Source organism: Apostichopus japonicus, chromosome 18 (assembly GCF_037975245.1).
Source record: "Apostichopus japonicus isolate 1M-3 chromosome 18, ASM3797524v1, whole genome shotgun sequence".
Classification (NCBI taxonomy): domain Eukaryota; kingdom Metazoa; phylum Echinodermata; class Holothuroidea; order Aspidochirotida; family Stichopodidae; genus Apostichopus; species Apostichopus japonicus.
The window spans coordinates 9478538-9499719 of NC_092578.1; the positions used below are offsets into that span (position 1 = coordinate 9478538).

Here is a 21182-nt window from a genome sequence, read left to right on the forward strand (position 1 = left end):
AAATCTAGTAATATTGAGTGATGGCGCAAGATCTAAACATGCAAATTAGTAGCTTGCAGGGACTGTAAGTGTAGAGTAGATGCTAACAGACAACGTCTACCATTAATGCACCTGGACACTACAAAGTATTGGAGTTTATTCGAAGGGTATAAAATCAAATAAGAATGTCAATGAGACCTCTCAGAACCAAACCAGAATGGTGACAGACAGTTGTTTTTACAATATTGACCACAATGTAGTGAATGACTTCCAAATGTTGTACTTAAGGCAAATTGATTATTAGTTGGGATATTTCTGAGATTAAGTAAATATTTTGCCATGCTTGTGAGAAACCAGGACGTACAAGGATACTGACTCACTGAGGATAACACCCACTTTCATTCTAGAAACTAGAAGGATGCAGATTCCATGAGGAATGCAACTTTTATAAAGCAAGGAACCAGCAAGGAAACTTAAAATTTAGAATGGGAGGGATAAAAGGTAATAATATAATTCAAAGGTTTTCATAAAAGAGCTCAAATATCAGGAAATACAAAACAGACATACCGTCTTCACCACCTTCATCGTCCAACCCATCCAAACCATCGTCCTCATCAAAATCATCCAGAGAAGCGCCATCCCCGGGAAGTCTCTCGCTGGTAGATTTAGAGCAAAAACAATCCCAAATGAATATTGAAGAAGGATACACTTAATGTCAAACTTGAAATTGTTTCTGATTACTTCTCATTCACTGACACACACACAGAATTTTTATATTAAACTGTGCCTCTTTTCAGCTTGCTTTGGATTTTGTTAGTTTAACCACATCTCTGAAGCTTGTATCATATTTTCTCCAGGTTATGTATTCTTGGTCAAGTTTATTAAGAGAAACAAAATTTGGTTTCATAGTGGTGTAGTCCTTATACGAAAACGACATCAAAGATATTATATTGCACGTTGTCAACATCTGCATACAGAGATTAAATTTTCACACCTTTATATCTAAACAGCCAGACACACTTTGAAGCTTGGGGTTGGACTAATAAGATGTGATCTAATTTGCCAGTTCTGTATCTATATATTTTAATTCAGACTCAGATGTTTCTTTAGCATCAATTCTTAAACCAGTTTTTGCATTTAACAGGTTCTCAAAATCATTGCAATGATTGCACTCTGTAATTGAATATCCAAGTTTAAGCAAAAGCAAATTTATCTCTCTTGATTGTTTTAATCAAGTGTGGTAATGCTCTGTCTTACCAATCACAATAATAAAAATGGTGATTAATAAAACAGAAGACTTCAACTTAAAACTACCATCATGCCATTTTTAAGTCAAAAGTTAGTTAACTTTATTAAATTCCAAAATGTCACTTGGTGCATAATTTGATTGAGTAACACATGTATGCATGTATGTATACAATACTTTGACTTTGATAAGCAAGGCTTGTCAAATTTTTTGTCTAATTAAGTAATTTGGTCTAACAAAATAAAAATGGCATAAATACATTACACATAAATGTGGCATTGTGACTACTCTTCACAAAACTAATAAAATTCATCTTGACAAATAAAACAGGCAAACTTTAGCTCTCTGCCTTAGAAATAGTTCTTACTTTTCAAGAGGATTAAACTCTGAGCCTTCATTTTCTTCTTCTACGTCACACCAGCTTTCACTGTCATTATCGGAATCGTCGATAGCGACCCTGTTCTTCTGCGATAGTTCTTTCTTCGTGAGGTGAGTGGTGCCCGATGCTTTGAGATCACCTTTATCATAGATGGGCTTTGGGCTGATCACTGACTGTAAAGAATGAGAGAGGTGCTGTGAGGATGTCCTCTGCACTTTCTGTCCAGCGTCATTGTTCGCACCACCAGCCCTCGATGACGCAACGCTTGAACGGCTTTTGCTGCTAGTAGGACGAGAATATCTGGGTCGGCCAGTTGGTGGCTTTGAATGTATTTGACTTCTGGAATGAATTTGAGAAATTGCGCCATCTCTTGGGGACTTGGAACTTTTGGACGATTTGCTTCTAGCACTCACAGGGTGTCCATGTCCAGCATTTACCGTTGCAGGGTGACCACCGTCGCTGCTGAGAGAACGATGGAAGGAGGCAGGCTTTCCTGGGATCAGATCATTTTTATACCCATTGACTTTAACAGGGCTTCTTAAAAGCGGGCGTTCAACTTGTTGTCTCAACGGCAGGGGCTTGAGATTCCCAGACAGAGCAAGGTTCTCCAATCCACGTTGCAAGGTTGACCTTATTTCATCAATTTCATTGGCAGTGGCCATAACAATATTAACTGATCTGACTCACAAAGTTCTTGTCTTACAATGTCTGCTTCCAGTGAATTCTTGTATACCTTGCTCCAACATGCACAAATTTGCCATTTTGTGAGACTGTATTATACCACCTGTCCAAATAAACATAGGAAAATAAATTTAAACTTTTAAACAACATTTACTCTTCACTCAAACGATATCAAACGTTGGGATCTGCTTAACTTCCTGCCAGATATACTGTAAGGCTAGCAGTAGCAAAATACAACAAATAAGTTATGTTTGCATAGCACAATGCTGGCAGACCAAAGCTTTGACATTATTTAACTGTTCTTCCCCAGTGCATGCCCACAAATGTGACAGCTCAGAAAAATCACACAAAATATATAATATTTCATGGCATGAATAGGTTGGGATTAAAGTCATGTTTGCATCAAAATTGAGAGGGATAACATTGTGGCTCTGTATATCAGAACCTCATGGTAAATCACTTTTGTTCTCCCAGAAACCAAGATGAGAGCCAGTAAGACTTTGGGTATGCACTCTATTTGCTCTTAGAGTGTGACAGTTCACATCACGATGACAGCTAAAGACACAGCAATGTTATGGTTTATTATTACTAATATACTGTAGGCTAGTAGTAGTCCTGAATGACAATCAAAATTTTGGAATTTGTTGGTAGCCTAGGCCAATATGTCCTAATATTTATTATTTTTGCTCTAAGGTCTGGGCATTGATCCCCCCCCCCCCAACATCACAATGACAGCTAAAGACACAGCAATGTCATGGTTTTCGTATAGTATTACGTAATGTAGCGTAATAGGCTAGTAGTACTGTAGTAGCATGGACACTTCGGAGTTCGGACACCTACTGTAAGCCTTAAAACACCCCAAAACTATATCTTCTGGTCTAAATCACCGGAAAATATACTTGATATGGTGGGAGAATTTTGTTATATTACGATACACGGCCAAACTTTCTTTCCTGCAAACTGTTTTCACGTTGTATTCCAAGAAGATTCTTCGTGATTGTGGAACTGGTATTTCTTTGCTAGAGTATTGCGAAGTTCGGACACCCAACCCACAGTGTGGCGCTGGTGATAAAATTGGTGGCGCAGTTGCTCTTTCAGTAATTATAACAGACTTCATAGATCTCCGTCATTTTATTGACAAATATGTAAGTACTTTACTACTTACTTGCACATGGGTCATTTTGGAGAGAAAATAACTGTAGCTTTGTAGTTTTTCGTGAAATTGGCTGTTGCCATAGGTTGTCATGGTGAAATTGTGTATTTCTTAGGGGTGTCCGAACTTCGCAATGTTCCGAACTTCGCAATACTGACTATACTAGTAGTAGTAGGAATGACATTCAAAACTATGGGCAGTGTTCTAACTCAGGTAGCCTAGGCCTATATATGTCCTAATATTGATTATTTTTGCTGTAGGGTTTGGGTATCCCCTGCCCCCCACTGGGATTGGATCAAATTTCGGACCTGCTCAGGTCCTAGTATCACACAGCCCTAACCTGGCCTGACACTTCGTGACAGTGGACTAACGAGTAACGTATGAGTCTACCTGGCTCTCTTCACAAGCTGGAGATTCTGTCTACATGCAAACGAACTTGGACAATGTTGTGCAAATAATTGGGCGTATCTTGGCAGTGAATCTAGACTAGGCCTATGAGGCAATATCCTATATACTACTACTTACTAGATAGGCTTGTTTAACTGTTACTTTGTTAGGCCCATGTCCAACCTAGGCCTATCCGCCTATGGCCTAACTTTATAATTTAGGCTACAGTACAGCGGCCTCTGTACTGAATCGATCTTAAGTTATAAAAGTTACGAGATGAACTCATTCCTATTACCCTATGAGCAATTGGATAGGTAGCTAAACACGGACATACGCTTTCTTTTAGTCCAGTCATATCGTCAGATATACAGACCGGTCTGCCCGAGATAGGCCCAACTGGTTTTACAACTATACAGCGATCAACGGAACCAATGTGTGCGAAGGTGAATTATCTTTGATCGAACTAATTACACTGTTCCAGTACAGTACGTTATGTTACGGTGGCAACCAGATGTAAACGGATAGTGTAAGTACACATGCCATGCTCGACGGGGAGCATGTTGATAACTATGGGAACGCTAAGATGCCATAAATGGATGGCATATTTGTTGTTTCTGGAGATTTTCAACGAAATTGTTGATTGATAATGTTATAAATAATAGAAAATAATTACAAGTTAATAAATTTCTTTAACAATAATTAGTTAGTACCGATATGCAAAATGATAACAAATGTTACATATAAGATTTCACTTTTCTTGCGGATAATAGCATACATGCCACGTATTATATTTTTCAAGTGCTTCATTTCCTATTTGAGTAACGTGAGGAGCCAATATATTTCATATGAATCTACACTTTCTATTATAGTTATTTTTCTCAGTTATCAAATGTTATACAAGTTATACAAATGTTAGCAATTGAACATTTTGCACGACCGAAATTCTTCAGATATCAAACTTGAAGGGAATTTCAATGGCAGCTAGGTTAACGCTATCATAAATAAGCCTAAAATAATTTCACTGTGTGGTGTCGATATCGCAAATCCTTTTTGGCTTTCTACTTTTGCATAAACGCATCCATCTATTAAGTTTCGGTTTGCAATCATCCTATATATTGAGTAGGCCTATGTCGTACCGGCTTCAAAGGTAAACACCGACAATGAATGTTATCTTGAACTATTGTAGCACTGTGGTAACCCAGACCATGGAAGAAGAAGAGAACTGAATGCCCAGACAAAGTATATCGATTTTCAAGCAGGTTCACAGAGAATAATCGAAACGTCAGGCCGACTTACTTTTACACATTCTCTTACACAGGCTCTCTAGTGGATAAACAGTTTGCTAACAGTTTTATTTTACATTGTTTTTTAGCTGCTCTGTTACTGTATCCCTTCGGGTGATCCTCCTTTTCTACTTTGTATTTGTATTTGTACTTGTATTTGTATTCTTGTGTTTCAGTGTTTTATTCATTTTTGTCATATACTCATCCCGCTGTCTCTTTGTGTTCACCATGCTCATTAACCTTTCTGTATTCTGTGCGTGTTTTTGTCCCTTCTGTTACTGTTACTTGTCATTTAGCCTCTGAAGTAGATCCTGCTGGGATCGAAACGTCAGGCCAACAATTACTTTTACACAGGTTCACATAGAGCATAATAACTGGCGTTACTGAATCAGTCTTATCTGAGAACTGATCAGGATCACTTGACTCAATATAAGATGTAATCGTTGTTGACTGAATCAGTCACTATATCGATGTACCAAGCATTGTTGGTAACACATTTATTTACCGTTTGCCTGGACTGGAGCCGGTGGACCCAGCGCATTGACAACAGGCTGTATGACCTATGAGTGTATATATATATATATATTCGCGTTAGGTAGTTGCCTGGTCAGGGGCATTGTCAGTCAGTGAAGTTAGGTCTCGTCCATATGCCTCCTCCCCTTCTACAGTGGCTATTTTTTTCAGTTGCTTCAGCTTGAATTAGGAGTTGGGCAAAGTTCAGTTTGAACACTCTTGCCAATTATTACCTCTTCATCACCGTAGATTCATTGGATAACCAGGCAGCTGCTACTCTAACATGGCGCTGCTACTCTAACAGGGAGCTGCTACTCTAACAGGGAGCTGTTACTCTAACAGGGAGCTGTTACTCTATAACAGGGAGCTGCTTCTCTAACCATGGAGCTGTTACTCTAACAGGGAGCTGCTTTACTCTAACCATGGAGCTGTTTATAGCTCCATGCTCTAACTATAGTAGCAGTTCCGTGGGATATCTATAGGCTATACGAGACTTCATACGTTCTTTAGCATTTCCTTCATCGTTATACCAAGCCATGTGGGCTGCTAAAGCCTACGTCAAAGTATACACGAACACGGGACATATGAGTTAATATTTTATAAATAGCAATCGGATATACATATTGTTAACACTGTCAGACATCATAATATGAAGTTGATGGAGGTGTGGTCTCTAAAGTACAACGATATATAAGTATAACGTTAGAGATCCTAAAAATATTGACGATATAAACAAGCCATACAAACGTTAAAGAACATGCGTCATATATAATTTTGCAGATCGTTTTGGTATACTAAACTTGATGCTAAGTGCAAAAACTTCAGTAAATTTCCTAAGTTTGGAACATTTATCAAGTGTGAAAGAAGTCAATTCAATGTTCTTTCTACGCTTCCGTAGAATATCCTATTGGCATTGAAGCAACAGGTCGGAGTTGCAACCACCGTTTTCGAACTGGGACAGGGGAGGGTGCTAGATGTTATGTGGTCAAGGGTAAACTTTTGAAACCATTTTACAGAGTTTTCCACTGTTACGGTTATACCGCAGATACTTGATAGATACTTATGCACTGTGCATTAGCTTTTTTTTTGTAATATTCTGTCAACCAGTGGGAAGGGGGTTGAGCATTCTTGATTTGGGGGTGGGGGTTACAGTTTTGTAGTAATGGTCCGTTAAGCCTTAGATTCGACAACCCCCTCCCCCACCCTCCAACCACACGACCGTCGAGCTTGTCACGCCCTCGGCCTACATTCATGCCCGTAGTCAGGAATTCTGGGATTGAGGGGCTCCACCAATAAGAACATTGCTTTCGGTTAGCCGCAATTGCATTATCCAGTGGCGGCGGAACCGGGGGGGGGGGCTTGGGGGGGCTCAGCCCCCAATGAAAAAGTTGAGGGGGCAAATGCATGATAAGCCCCCCCAATATTTACCAAGGCTCCGAAACGTGCATCTGCCCATTTTTCAATGCATACTTGTCGATCTGTCCGATGCACACGTATACTATATAGGTGTAATAATTTTAGTAATTGCTGGGGGACCCTCGGCCCGTCCCCTAGCTATAGACCACATTGTCACCCCAACCGCGTCTTCACGCCCCGTGAAAAGTGGAAGCAGTGAGTGTGAGTACCGGTAAGCGTAACACAACTTCGTCTTAGGCCGATGACTTGCCTCATTTCAGCCAGTTCTCCAACATCCCCTTACTTAGTGGCGGAGCGTCCATATATACAGTCAGGGGGCGGATGCCCCCCCCCCCCCCGACGGACTCAAATGGACTGCTGGCGCCCTTTTCAGCTTTTCACTACTTTTTACTTATTCGCGATTATTGACTATTTTATTGCGCTCTCATATACCTATTGACATTTGTCATATTCTGTTGGTGTAATTTTCCGACAAAATGGCGACGACACCTATTTATTCTCCGTTTATCTGCAAATTAGCAAGGCCCGGAAAGGGTCATTTCCTGCAATCTAGGGAGTATCTTTACTCAAAAATTTTCGGTAAGCTCCGCGCCAACCTGTGGTGACGCTCCGCTTAGATAGTGTCGAAAGCGCCCCTATAGACCATTCTGCCCCCCCCCCTGACCAATACACCATCGAATATACAAATTACAATGTTTTTACAGACTTCAACGTGCAATCTGAGAAATTGCAGGCTTGAGACCCATATTTTAGGGCTAGGTATTCGCAGCATAAAACACTCGGGAATTGCCGTTTCCGGCCATCTGGGGTTTGAAAAAAACCCAAAATTTTCTTGTACGCTCCGCGCCAACCGATGGTGGCGCTCCGCTTAGATAGTCTCCACACGTTAGCCCCCCCCCCCCCAATAATTTTTCCGTTCCGCCGCGCCTGGCATTATCAATTAACAAATAAACACAGGACCTGCCGTTCATTTCATCCCTAATCTACTTCGACTTTTTCTGTCTCTAGAATATAAAGATTTTGTCCGTGGTTTATCCGCTTGATATTTCTTTTACTGAATTAGAAGAAATATAATCCATAATATACGGTACGTAAATGAAGAAAACGCAGGTCATAATTGTGAATATTTATGTTTTCTTGAGAATACTTCATTTTTCTACAAGTCACTAAACAGAGGATCGGTGCATGCCGAAACCCAAGCGTGTCAATATATACCACATGGTTTCTTCTCATCCCAGTCTCCCATATGTAACCCATGGTCGGCATCGATACGTATGTGACTCAGGAGGGTGTTGCTAAATAGCTTCTTGACCGGTCGATCCCTGCAGCTGAAAACGGCATATGTCTACATGCTTACCCCACCCAAAGGTTCAGCCGAGTTTGTTGGTGGCGGAGCCGACGAGGGGAAGGGATGACTGAAAAAGACGCTGACTGTTTTGTAGTTCCGCGAAATTTGACAAGCTGCAGTCTCTGAAGTATCAAATTGTGTGACATATTCGAACATTCATGCGACTACGGCTTTTTCCACTCATATAGCTAGCACGTTTTAGCAACAAAACGTTGCACACCGGCACCGTTAGTACCTACATGACAGCGATCTTTTCAGACACAGAGCAGTCGACATAGAGACCCTTCTACAATAGGGTCTCTACGTCGACACCAGAGCCGTATATGATAATAAGGTAATAATAAACCAAATTGTCCAGTACGTTGTTTACAAAGAAAATTAGTTTTTTATTAGCTCGTGAATGGGAGCCGAGAGAAATTGCATATGCCGACGATATTTTACGTCGTCATTGCGGGGTATTGGGATAAGTTTTCAATTAGCAATAATCGCGTCTCGGATAAACCTCATTGACTACGATATCGCCTCTGCGCAAAGATACTCATTGAGTCCTTAGTATTGTTTGAGTACTTCGTTGAGCGTTCGTTTTTCATAGCAGATACAGTTTTTACCAATTAGCCTTATTTTCGATGCTAAGTAAAATAATTTATTCTGAAAAAAAAATAACTTACGTGTTTTTAGTACGCAATATGAAAAAAATAACGGATGGGAGAATGACGAAAGTGGTATATACAGGATCAATGTCAATTAACCCTCGTCAATGTCGCGATCCTAAAAGCTCATGAATATTCATTGCAGGATCTCCAAGCACACTCTTAATCAACGGATGGCGTTATTATATCGGTCCTGTCTAGTTCCGCGAAACTTGACAAGCTCAAGTCTCCGAAATCACTGAGGATTACTTTGAATAACCTGCACATTCCCTAACTACTAAAGTAACTAAAAGCTCCAGTATTCACTAACCACCTTGTGAACTTCTTATTAGTTTGAGATTGATATAAGCCCATCTATGTGAGCCGAGAAAAATTGCATATGCCGACGATATTTCACGTCGTCATTGCGGGGTATTGGGATAAGTTTTCAATTAGCAATAATCGCGTCTCGGATAAACCTCATTGACTACGATATCGCCTCTGCGCAAAGATACTCATTAAGTCCTTAGAATTGTTTGAGTACTTCGTTGAGAGTTTGTTTTTCATAGCAGATACAGTTTATACCAGTTAGCCTTCTTTTCGATGCTAAGTAAAATAATTTATTCTGAAAAACGAATAACTTACGTGTTTTTAGTACGCAATATGAAAAAAATAACGGATGGAGAATGACGAAAGTGGTATATACAGGATCAATGTCAATTAACCCTCGTCAATGTCGCGATCCTATAAGCTCATGAATATTCATTGCAGGATCTCCAAGCACACTCTTAATCAACGGATGGCGTTATTATATCGGTCCTGTCTAGTTCCGCGAAACTTGACAAGCTCAAGTCTCCGAAATCACTGAAAATTACTTTGAATTACTTTGAAGTACCTGCACATTCCCTAATTAGTAAACAGTGTGACATATTCGAACTTATTTACGTCTTTTACTAACTAAATCTCTGTAGCAACGAATGTTGCCCACCGGAACCGTTAGGACACATATGACAGCGCCCTCTTCCCATACGCTTAAGATCCTCATTATCCATACCTCGATAGGAGATATCAGTATGAAATGTATACTGCTTTGTGAAGGATATATGCGTAGGAAAGGTGCCCTTTTTCATGGATATGCACTTTCTGTATAGATTATATCCTTGCAATTAAGCTGAACTGTGATTATAAGGTAATGCACAGTCACAGTCCCGATGAAGGGGGCCCTCGGTTGAAAGCGGATCAGTCGTTCGGTAGTTTGGTTTTCGTGCCCAGGTTCTTTCCTGGGCGACTTTTTCTTCAAAAGTATTGACAGTTCTATTTCTCTTTATTCTAGTTGAAACCCCCATCTCAATATCTTGTTCCTAACTCAAGATATTTAGTTTGACTAAGTCTTCAACTACCCCAGGAAGTTGCATCACAGTATAGCGAGTCTATGATGTCATCTGGGCAAATGCTCATCAATAGCTTTACTATAGGCTATTATAAACTACTGGCTGATTTATCCTTGAAACTTAATGCAGTCGGAGTGCTTGCTTATAGCTGTTCTCTGCCCCCCCCCCCCCCCTCTCTCTCTCTCTCTCTTCTCTGTGTACTTAAATTTTCATTTTTCTGTATTTATAATTTAATTTAAAAAAATGTACCGTTTTGTAGAAATAATCTTTTCCAAATATAAATGATAATAAATGATTAAGAAATAATATAGCAACATAAAGACATTTTTAGCCGAAATACCCTAAGGTCATCATCCATTCTGCTGTTGTCAGATGCATGTACAAAATATCACAAACGTTGAAAAATATCATATCTTGTGGATACAAAATGCTATGACGGTATGGTCTTCTCGCTAAGATACTGAACATTTTCAGCAGTTTTTTGCTAAGCAGTCAACTTTAGCTACCAGAATATCCCTTTGAATGTTCATTTCTCATAGAACGCTTCAGAAATACCAGGCAGTAAGCTACAAGAAGCACTTCACCATTAACGTTTAAGTTCTAGTCGTGAGCTCCAGTATTCACTAATCACCTTGTGAACTTCTTATTAGTTTGAGATTGATATAAGCCCATCTATGTGAGCCGAGAAAAATTGCATATGCCGACGATATTTCACGTCGTCATTGCGGGGTATTGGGATAAGTTTTCAATTAGCAATAATCGCGTCTCGGATACTTTTTAAGAAAAAGTCACCCAGGAAAGAACCTGGGCACGAAAACCAAACTACCAAACGACTGATCCGCTCTCAGCCCCAGTCCCCTTGCATCGGGACTGTGACTGTGTGATCATCGTCAGGTGTGTATCACCATTCCCGAAGGGAACAGATACTACACATGATCTTAGCCAAAAGGCCGAGAAGCGTCTCGGATAAACCTCATTGACTACGATATCGCCTCTGCGCAAAGATACTCATTAAGTCCTTAGAATTGTTTGAGTACTTCGTTGAGAGTTTGTTTTTCATAGCAGATACAGTTTATACCAGTTAGCCTTCTTTTCGATGCTAAGTAAAATAATTTATTCTGAAAAACGAATAACTTACGTGTTTTTAGTACGCAATATGAAAAAAATAACGGATGGAGAATGACGAAAGTGGTATATACAGGATCAATGTCAATTAACCCTCGTCAATGTCGCGATCCTATAAGCTCATGAATATTCATTGCAGGATCTCCAAGCACACTCTTAATCAACGGATGGCGTTATTATATCGGTCCTGTCTAGTTCCGCGAAACTTGACAAGCTCAAGTCTCCGAAATCACTGAAAATTACTTTGAATTACTTTGAAGTACCTGCACATTCCCTAATTAGTAAACAGTGTGACATATTCGAACTTATTTACGTCTTCTACTACTCATAACTAAATCTCTGTAGCAACGAATGTTGCCCACCGGAACCGTTAGGACACATATGACAGCGCCCTCTTCCCATACGCTTAAGATCCTCATTATCCATACCTCGATAGGAGATATCAGTATGAAATGTATACTGCTTTGTGAAGGATATATGCGTAGGAAAGGTGCCCTTTTTCATGGATATGCACTTTCTGTATAGATTATATCCTTGCAATTAAGCTGAACTGTGATTATAAGGTAATGCACAGTCACAGTCCCGATGAAGGGGGCCCTCGGTTGAAAGCGGATCAGTCGTTCGGTAGTTTGGTTTTCGTGCCCAGGTTCTTTCCTGGGCGACTTTTTCTTCAAAAGTATTGACAGTTCTATTTCTCTTTATTCTAGTTGAAACCCCCATCTCAATATCTTGTTCCTAACTCAAGATATTTAGTTTGACTAAGTCTTCAACTACCCCAGGAAGTTGCATCACAGTATAGCGAGTCTATGATGTCATCTGGGCAAATGCTCATCAATAGCTTTACTATAGGCTATTATAAACTACTGGCTGATTTATCCTTGAAACTTAATGCAGTCGGAGTGCTTGCTTATAGCTGTTCTCTGCCCCTCCCCCCCCCCTCTCTCTCTCTCTCTCTTCTCTGTGTACTTAAATTTTCATTTTTCTGTATTTATAATTTAATTTAAAAAAATGTACCGCTTTGTAGAAATAATCTTTTCCAAATATAAATGATAATAAATGATTAAGAAATAATATAGCAACATAAAGATATTTTTAGCCGAAATACCCTAAGGTCATCATCCATTCTGCTGTTGTCAGATGCATGTACAAAATATCACAAACGTTGAAAAATATCATATCTTTTGGATACAAAATGCTATGACGGTATGGTCTTCTCGCTAAGATACTGAACATTTTCAGCAGTTTTTTGCTAAGCAGTCAACTTTAGCTACCAGAATATCCCTTTGAATGTTCATTTCTCATAGAACGCTTCAGAAATACCAGGCAGTAAGCTACAAGAAGCACTTCACCATTAACGTTTAAGTTCTAGTCGTGAGCTCCAGTATTCACTAACCACCTTGTGAACTTCTTATTAGTTTGAGATTGATATAAGCCCATCTATGTGAGCCGAGAAAAATTGCATATGCCGACGATATTTCACGTCGTCATTGCGGGGTATTGGGATAAGTTTTCAATTAGCAATAATCGCGTCTCGGATAAACCTCATTGACTACGATATCGCCTCTGCGCAAAGATACTCATTAAGTCCTTAGAATTGTTTGAGTACTTCGTTGAGAGTTTGTTTTTCATAGCAGATACAGTTTTTACCAGTTAGCCTTCTTTTCGATGCTAAGTAAAATCATTTATTCTGAAAAACGAATAACTTACGTGTTTTTAGTACGCAATATGAAAAAAATAACGGATGGAGAATGACGAAAGTGGTATATACAGGATCAATGTCAATTAACCCTCGTCAATGTCGCGATCCTATAAGCTCATGAATATTCATTGCAGGATCTCCAAGCACACTCTTAATCAACGGATGGCGTTATTATATCGGTCCTGTCTAGTTCCGCGAAACTTGACAAGCTCAAGTCTCCGAAATCACTGAAAATTACTTTGAATTACTTTGAAGTACCTGCACATTCCCTAATTAGTAAACAGTGTGACATATTCGAACTTATTTACGTCTTCTACTACTCATAACTAAATCTCTTTAGCAACGAATGTTGCCCACCGGAACCGTTAGGACACATATGACAGCGCCCTCTTCCCATACGCTTAAGATCCTCATTATCCATACCTCGATAGGAGATATCAGTATGAAATGTATACTGCTTTGTGAAGGATATATGCGTAGGAAAGGTGCCCTTTTTCATGGATATGCACTTTCTGTATAGATTATATCCTTGCAATTAAGCTGAACTGTGATTATAAGGTAATGCACAGTCACAGTCCCGATGAAGGGGGCCCTCGGTTGAAAGCGGATCAGTCGTTCGGTAGTTTGGTTTTCGTGCCCAGGTTCTTTCCTGGGCGACTTTTTCTTCAAAAGTATTGACAGTTCTATTTCTCTTTATTCTAGTTGAAACCCCCATCTCAATATCTTGTTCCTAACTCAAGATATTTAGTTTGACTAAGTCTTCAACTACCCCAGGAAGTTGCATCACAGTATAGCGAGTCTATGATGTCATCTGGGCAAATGCTCATCAATAGCTTTACTATAGGCTATTATAAACTACTGGCTGATTTATCCTTGAAACTTAATGCAGTCGGAGTGCTTGCTTATAGCTGTTCTCTGCCCCCCCCCCCCTCTCTCTCTCTCTCTTCTCTGTGTACTTAAATTTTCATTTTTCTGTATTTATAATTTAATTTTAAAAAATGTACCGTTTTGTAGAAATAATCTTTTCCAAATATAAATGATAATAAATGATTAAGAAATAATATAGCAACATAAAGACATTTTTAGCCGAAATACCCTAAGGTCATCATCCATTCTGCTGTTGTCAGATGCATGTACAAAATATCACAAACGTTGAAAAATATCATATCTTTTGGATACAAAATGCTATGACGGTATGGTCTTCTCGCTAAGATACTGAACATTTTCAGCAGTTTTTTGCTAAGCAGTCAACTTTAGCTACCAGAATATCCCTTTGAATGTTCATTTCTCATAGAACGCTTCAGAAATACCAGGCAGTAAGCTACAAGAAGCACTTCACCATTAACGTTTAAGTTCTAGTCGTGAGCTCCAGTATTCACTAATCACCTTGTGAACTTCTTATTAGTTTGAGATTGATATAAGCCCATCTATGTGAGCCGAGAAAAATTGCATATGCCGACGATATTTCACGTCGTCATTGCGGGGTATTGGGATAAGTTTTCAATTAGCAATAATCGCGTCTCGGATAAACCTCATTGACTACGATATCGCCTCTGCGCAAAGATACTCATTAAGTCCTTAGAATTGTTTGAGTACTTCGTTGAGAGTTTGTTTTTCATAGCAGATACAGTTTTTACCAGTTAGCCTTATTTTCGATGCTAAGTAAAATAATTTATTCTGAAAAACGAATAACTTACGTGTTTTTAGTACGCAATATGAAAAAAATAACGGATGGGAGAATGACGAAAGTGGTATATACAGGATCAATGTCAATTAACCCTCGTCAATGTCGCGATCCTATAAGCTCATGAATATTCATTGCAGGATCTCCAAGCACACTCTTAATCAACGGATGGCGTTATTATATCGGTCCTGTCTAGTTCCGCGAAACTTGACAAGCTCAAGTCTCCGAAATCACTGAGGATTACATTGAATTACTTTGAATTACCTGCACATTCCCTAATTAGTAAACAGTGTGACATATTCGAACTTATTTACGTCTTTTACTACTCATAACTAAATCTCTTTAGCAACGAATGTTGCCCACCGGAACCGTTAGGACACATATGACAGCGCCCTCTTCCCATACGCTTAAGATCCTCATTATCCATACCTCGATAGGAGATATCAGTATGAAATTTATACTGCTTTGTGAAGGATATATGCGTAGGAAAGGTGCCCTTTTCTCATGGATATGCATTTTCTGTATAGATTATATCCTTGCAATTAAGCTGAACTGTGATTATAAGGTAATGCACAGTCACAGTCCCGATGCAAGGGGACTGGGGTTGAAAGCGGATCAGTCGTTCGGTAATTTGGTTTTCGTGCCCAGGTTCTTTCCTGGGCGACTTTTTCTTCAAACGTATCGATAGTTCTATTTCTCTATATTCTACTTGAAAACCCCATCTCAATATCTTGTTCCTAACTCAAGATATTTAGTTTGACTGACTAAGTCTTCAACTACCCCAGGAAGTTGCATCACAGTATAGCGAGTCTATGATGTCATCTGGGCAAATGCTCATCAATAGCTTTACTATAGGCTATTATAAACTACTGGCTGATTTATCCTTGAAACTTAATGCAGTCGGAGTGCTTGCTTATAGCTGTTCTCTGCCCCCCCCCCCCTTCTCTCTCTCTCCTCTCTGTGTACTTAAAATTTCATTTTTCTGTATTTATAATTTAATTTTAAAAAATGTACCGTTTTGTAGAAATAATCTTTTCCAAATATAAATGATAATAAATGATTAAGAAATAATATAGCAACATAAAGATATTTTTAGCCGAAATACCCTAAGGTCATCATCCATTCTGCTGTTGTCAGATGCATGTACAAAATATCACAAACGTTGAAAAATATCATATCTTGTGGATACAAAATGCTATGACGGTATGGTCTTCTCGCTAAGATACTGAACATTTTCAGCAGTTTTTTGCTAAGCAGTCAACTTTAGCTACCAGAATATCCCTTTGAATGTTCATTTCTCATAGAACGCTTCAGAAATACCAGGCAGTAAGCTACAAGAAGCACTTCACCATTAACGAATAGGTTCTAGTCGTGAGCTCCAGTATGCATTAATCACCTTGGGAACTTCTTATTAGTTTGAGATTGATATAAGCCCATCTATGTGAGCCGAGAAAAATTGCATATGCCGACGATATTTCACGTCGTCATTGCGGGGTATTGGGATAAGTTTTCAATTAGCAATAATCGCGTCTCGGATACTTTTTAAGAAAAAGTCACCCAGGAAAGAACCTGGGCACGAAAGCCAAACTACCAAACGACTGATCCGCTCTCAGCCCCAGTCCCCTTGCATCGGGACTGTGACTGTGTGATTATCGTCAGGTGTGTATCACCATTCCCGAAGGGAACAGATACTACACATGATCGCGTCTCGGATAAACCTCATTGACTACGATATCGCCTCTGCGCAAAGATACCCATTTAGTCCTTAGAATTGTTTGAGTACTTCGTTGAGAGTTCGTTTTTCATAGCAGATACAGTTTTTACCAGTTAGCCTTCTTTTCGATGCTAAGTAAAATCATTTATTCTGAAAAACGAATAACTTACGTGTTTTTAGTACACAATATGAAAACAATAACGGATGGGAGAATGACGAAAGTGGTATATACAGGATCAATGTCAATTAACCCTCGTCAATATCGCGATCCTAAAAGCTCATGAATATTCATTGCAGGATCTCCAAGCACACTCTTAATCAACGGATGGCGTTATTATATCGGTCCTGTCTAGTTCCGCGAAACTTGACAAGCTCAAGTCTCCGAAATCACTGAGAATTACTTTGAATTACCTGCACATTCCCTAATTAGTAAACAGTGTGACATATTCGAACTTATTTACGTCTTTTACTACTCATAACTAAATCTCTTTAGCAACGAATGTTGCCCACCGGAACCGTTAGGACACATATGACAGCGCCCTCTTCCCATACGCTTAAGATCCTCATTATCCATACCTCGCTAGGAGATATCAGTATGAAATGTATACTGCTTTGTGAAGGATATATGCGTAGGAAAGGTGCCCTTTTTTCATGGATATGCACTTTCTGTATAGATTATATCCTTGCAATTAAGCTGAACTGTGATTATAAGGTAATGCACAGTCACAGTCCCGATGCAAGGGGACTGGGGTTGAGAGCGGATCAGTCGTTCGGTAGTTTGGTTTTCGTGCCCAGGTTCTTTCCTGGGCGACTTTTTCTTCAAACGTATTGACAGTTCTATTTCTCTATATTCTACTTGAAAACCCCATCTCAATATCTTGTTCCTAACTCAAGATATTTAGTTTGACTGACTAAGTCTTCAACTACCCCAGGAAGTTGCATCACAGTATAGCGAGTCTATGATGTCATCTGGGCAAATGCTCATCAATAGCTTTACTATAGGCTATTATAAGCTACTGGCTGATTTATCCTTGAAACTTAATGCAGTCGGAGTGCTTGCTTATAGCTGTTCTCTGCCCCCCCCCCCCCCTCTCTCTCTCTCTCTCTCTTCTCTTTGTACTTAAAATTTCATTTTTCTGTATTTATAATTTAATTTTAAAAAATGTACCGTTTTGTAGAAATAATCTTTTCCAAATATAAATGATAATAAATGATTAAGAAATAATATAGCAACATAAAGATATTTTTAGCCGAAATACCCTAAGGTCATCATCCATTCTGCTGTTGTCAGATGCATGTACAAAATATCACAAACGTTGAAAAATATCATATCTTTTGGATACAAAATGCTATGACGGTATGGTCTTCTCGCTAAGATACTGAACATTTTCAGCAGTTTTTTGCTAAGCAGTCAACTTTAGCTACCAGAATATCCCTTTGAATGTTCATTTCTCATAGAACGCTTCAGAAATACCAGGCAGTAAGCTACAAGAAGCACTTCACCATTAACGTTTAAATTCTAGTCGTGAGCTCCGGTATTCACTAATCACCTTGTGAACTTCTTATTAGTTTGAGATTGATATAAGCCCATCTATGTGAGCCGAGAAAAATTGCATATGCCGACGATATTTCACGTCGTCATTGCGGGGTATTGGGATAAGTTTTCAATTAGCAATAATCGCGTCTCGGATAAACCTCATTGACTACGATATCGCCTCTGCGCAAAGATACTCATTAAGTCCTTAGAATTGTTTGAGTACTTCGTTGAGAGTTCGTTTTTCATAGCAGATACAGTTTTTACCAGTTAGCCTTCTTTTCGATGCTACGTAGAATCATTTATTCTGAAAAACGAATAACTTACGTGTTTTTAGTACGCAATATGAAAAAAATAACGGATGGGAGAATGACGAAAGTGGTATATACAGGATCAATGTCAATTAACCCTCGTCAATGTCGCGATCCTATAAGCTCATGAATATTCATTGCAGGATTTCCAAGCACACTCTTAATCAACGGATGGCGTTATTATATCGGTCCTGTCTAGTTCCGCGAAACTTGACAAGCTCAAGTCTCCGAAATCACTGAGGATTACTTTGAATTACTTTGAAGTACCTGCACATTCCCTAATTAGTCAACAGTGTGACATATTCGAACTTATTTACGTCTTTTACTACTCATAACTAAATCTCTTTAGCAACGAATGTTGCCCACCGGAACCGTTAGGACACATATGACAGCGCCCTCTTCCCATACGCTTAAGATCCTCATTATCCATACCTCGATAGGAGATATCAGTATGAAATGTATACTGCTTTGTGAAGGATATATGCGTAGGAAAGGTGCCCTTTTTTCATGGATATGCACTTTCTGTATAGATAATATCCTTGCAATTAAGCTGAACTGTGATTATAAGGTAATGCACAGTCACAGTCCCGATGCAAGGGGACTTGGGTTGAGAGCGGATCAGTCGTTCGGTAGTTTGGTTTTCGTGCCCAGGTTCTTTCCTGGGCGACTTTTTCTTCAAACGTATTGACAGTTCTATTTCTCTATATTCTACTTGAAAACCCCATCTCAATATCTTGTTCCTAACTCAAGATATTTAGTTTGACTGACTAAGTCTTCAACTACCCCAGGAAGTTGCATCACAGTATAGCGAGTCTATGATGTCATCTGGGCAAATGCTCATCAATAGCTTTACTATAGGCTATTATAAACTACTGGCTGATTTATCCTTGAAACTTAATGCAGTCGGAGTGCTTGCTTATAGCTGTTCTCTGCCCCCCCCCCCCCCTTCTCTCTCTCTCCTCTCTGTGTACTTAAAATTTCATTTTTCTGTATTTATAATTTAATTTTAAAAAATGTACCGTTTTGTAGAAATAATCTTTTCCAAATATAAATGATAATAAATGATTAAGAAATAATATAGCAACATAAAGATATTTTTAGCCGAAATACCCTAAGGTCATCATCCATTCTGCTGTTGTCAGATGCATGTACAAAATATCACAAACGTTGAAATATATCATATCTTTTAGATACAAAATGCTATGACGGTATGGTCTTCTCGCTAAGATACTGAACATTTTCAGCAGTTTTTTGCTAAGCAGTCAACTTTAGCTACCAGAATATCCCTTTGAATGTTCATTTCTCATAGAACGCTTCAGAAATACCAGGCAGTAAGCTACAAGAAGCACTTCACCATTAACGAATAAGTTCTAGTCGTGAGCTCCAGTATGCATTAATCACCTTGGGAACTTCTTATTAGTTTGAGATTGATATAAGCCCATCTATGTGAGCCGAGAAAAATTGCATATGCCGACGATATTTCACGTCGTCATTGCGGGGTATTGGGATAAGTTTTCAATTAGCAATAATCGCGTCTCGGATACTTTTTAAGAAAAAGTCACCCAGGAAAGAACCTGGGCACGAAAGCCAAACTACCAAACGACTGATCCGCTCTCAGCCCCAGTCCCCTTGCATCGGGACTGTGACTGTGTGATTATCGTCAGGTGTGTATCACCATTCCCGAAGGGAACAGATACTACACATGATCGCGTCTCGGATAAACCTCATTGACTACGATATCGCCTCTGCGCAAAGATACCCATTTAGTCCTTAGAATTGTTTGAGTACTTCGTTGAGAGTTCGTTTTTCATAGCAGATACAGTTTTTACCAGTTAGCCTTCTTTTCGATGCTAAGTAAAATCATTTATTCTGAAAAACGAATAACTTACGTGTTTTTAGTACACAATATGAAAACAATAACGGATGGGAGAATGACGAAAGTGGTATATACAGGATCAATGTCAATTAACCCTCGTCAATATCGCGATCCTAAAAGCTCATGAATATTCATTGCAGGATCTCCAAGCACACTCTTAATCAACGGATGGCGTTATTATATCGGTCCTGTCTAGTTCCGCGAAACTTGACAAGCTCAAGTCTCCGAAATCACTGAGAATTACTTTGAATTACCTGCACATTCCCTAATTAGTAAACAGTGTGACATATTCGAACTTATTTACGTCTTTTACTACTCATAACTAAATCTCTTTAGCAACGAATGTTGCCCACCGGAACCGTTAGGACACATATGACAGCGCCCTCTTCCCATACGCTTAAGATCCTCATTATCCATACCTCGCTAGGAGATATCAGTATGAAATGTATACTGCTTTGTGAAGGATATATGCGTAGGAAAGGTGCCCTTTTTTCATGGATATGCACTTTCTGTATAGATTATATCCTTGCAATTAAGCTGAACTGTGATTATAAGGTAATGCACAGTCACAGTCCCGATGCAAGGGGACTGGGGTTGAGAGCGGATCAGTCGTTCGGTAGTTTGGTTTTCGTGCCCAGGTTCTTTCCTGGGCGACTTTTTCTTCAAACGTATTGACAGTTCTATTTCTCTATATTCTACTTGAAAACCCCATCTCAATATCTTGTTCCTAACTCAAGATATTTAGTTTGACTGACTAAGTCTTCAACTACCCCAGGAAGTTGCATCACAGTATAGCGAGTCTATGATGTCATCTGGGCAAATGCTCATCAATAG

The 21182-nt window shown here is 39.2% G+C and overlaps 1 protein-coding gene, 5 non-coding genes and 6 pseudogenes across 7 annotated transcripts in view; all 12 read right to left on the bottom strand.

Annotated features, from left to right (window-relative positions):
- The window catches only part of LOC139958901 (tubulin monoglutamylase TTLL4-like), a 47727-nt gene extending 43417 nt beyond the window's left edge, over positions 1 to 4310 (bottom strand). Inside the window, exons 1-3 of one of the 2 annotated variants that reach the window (XM_071956337.1) lie at positions 4160 to 4310; positions 1593 to 2388; positions 547 to 635 (exon numbers count right to left, since the gene is read on the bottom strand). In XM_071956337.1, the coding sequence (XP_071812438.1) occupies positions 547 to 635; positions 1593 to 2266 (763 nt within the window). In that variant the 5' untranslated portion in view covers positions 2267 to 2388; positions 4160 to 4310. Of the gene's footprint in view, positions 1 to 546; positions 636 to 1592; positions 2389 to 4120 lie in introns of both variants that reach the window. The other variant, XM_071956336.1, reaches the window with a different exon arrangement.
- Positions 4311 to 8778: 4468 nt separating this feature from the next.
- On the bottom strand, positions 8779 to 8921 carry LOC139959206 (U4 spliceosomal RNA). The gene has a single exon (XR_011789985.1). It is a non-coding gene; the product is annotated as a U4 spliceosomal RNA (small nuclear RNA).
- Positions 8922 to 9384: 463 nt separating this feature from the next.
- On the bottom strand, positions 9385 to 9527 carry LOC139959199 (U4 spliceosomal RNA). Its single transcript, XR_011789980.1, has one exon. It is a non-coding gene; the product is annotated as a U4 spliceosomal RNA (small nuclear RNA).
- A 1545-nt stretch (positions 9528 to 11072) lies between these two features.
- On the bottom strand, positions 11073 to 11223 carry LOC139959207 (U4 spliceosomal RNA; annotated as a pseudogene).
- A 71-nt stretch (positions 11224 to 11294) lies between these two features.
- Positions 11295 to 11367, bottom strand: LOC139959198 (U2 spliceosomal RNA; annotated as a pseudogene).
- A 1595-nt stretch (positions 11368 to 12962) lies between these two features.
- On the bottom strand, positions 12963 to 13105 carry LOC139959200 (U4 spliceosomal RNA). The gene has a single exon (XR_011789981.1). It is a non-coding gene; the product is annotated as a U4 spliceosomal RNA (small nuclear RNA).
- Positions 13106 to 14651: 1546 nt separating this feature from the next.
- LOC139959203 (U4 spliceosomal RNA) lies at positions 14652 to 14794 on the bottom strand. Its single transcript, XR_011789982.1, has one exon. It is a non-coding gene; the product is annotated as a U4 spliceosomal RNA (small nuclear RNA).
- A 1551-nt stretch (positions 14795 to 16345) lies between these two features.
- Positions 16346 to 16496, bottom strand: LOC139959210 (U4 spliceosomal RNA; annotated as a pseudogene).
- Positions 16497 to 16609: 113 nt separating this feature from the next.
- Positions 16610 to 16665, bottom strand: LOC139959214 (U4 spliceosomal RNA; annotated as a pseudogene).
- Positions 16666 to 18213: 1548 nt separating this feature from the next.
- Positions 18214 to 18356, bottom strand: LOC139959204 (U4 spliceosomal RNA). Its single transcript, XR_011789983.1, has one exon. It is a non-coding gene; the product is annotated as a U4 spliceosomal RNA (small nuclear RNA).
- A 1553-nt stretch (positions 18357 to 19909) lies between these two features.
- On the bottom strand, positions 19910 to 20060 carry LOC139959211 (U4 spliceosomal RNA; annotated as a pseudogene).
- A 113-nt stretch (positions 20061 to 20173) lies between these two features.
- Positions 20174 to 20229, bottom strand: LOC139959215 (U4 spliceosomal RNA; annotated as a pseudogene).
- Positions 20230 to 21182: the final 953 nt, after the last annotated feature.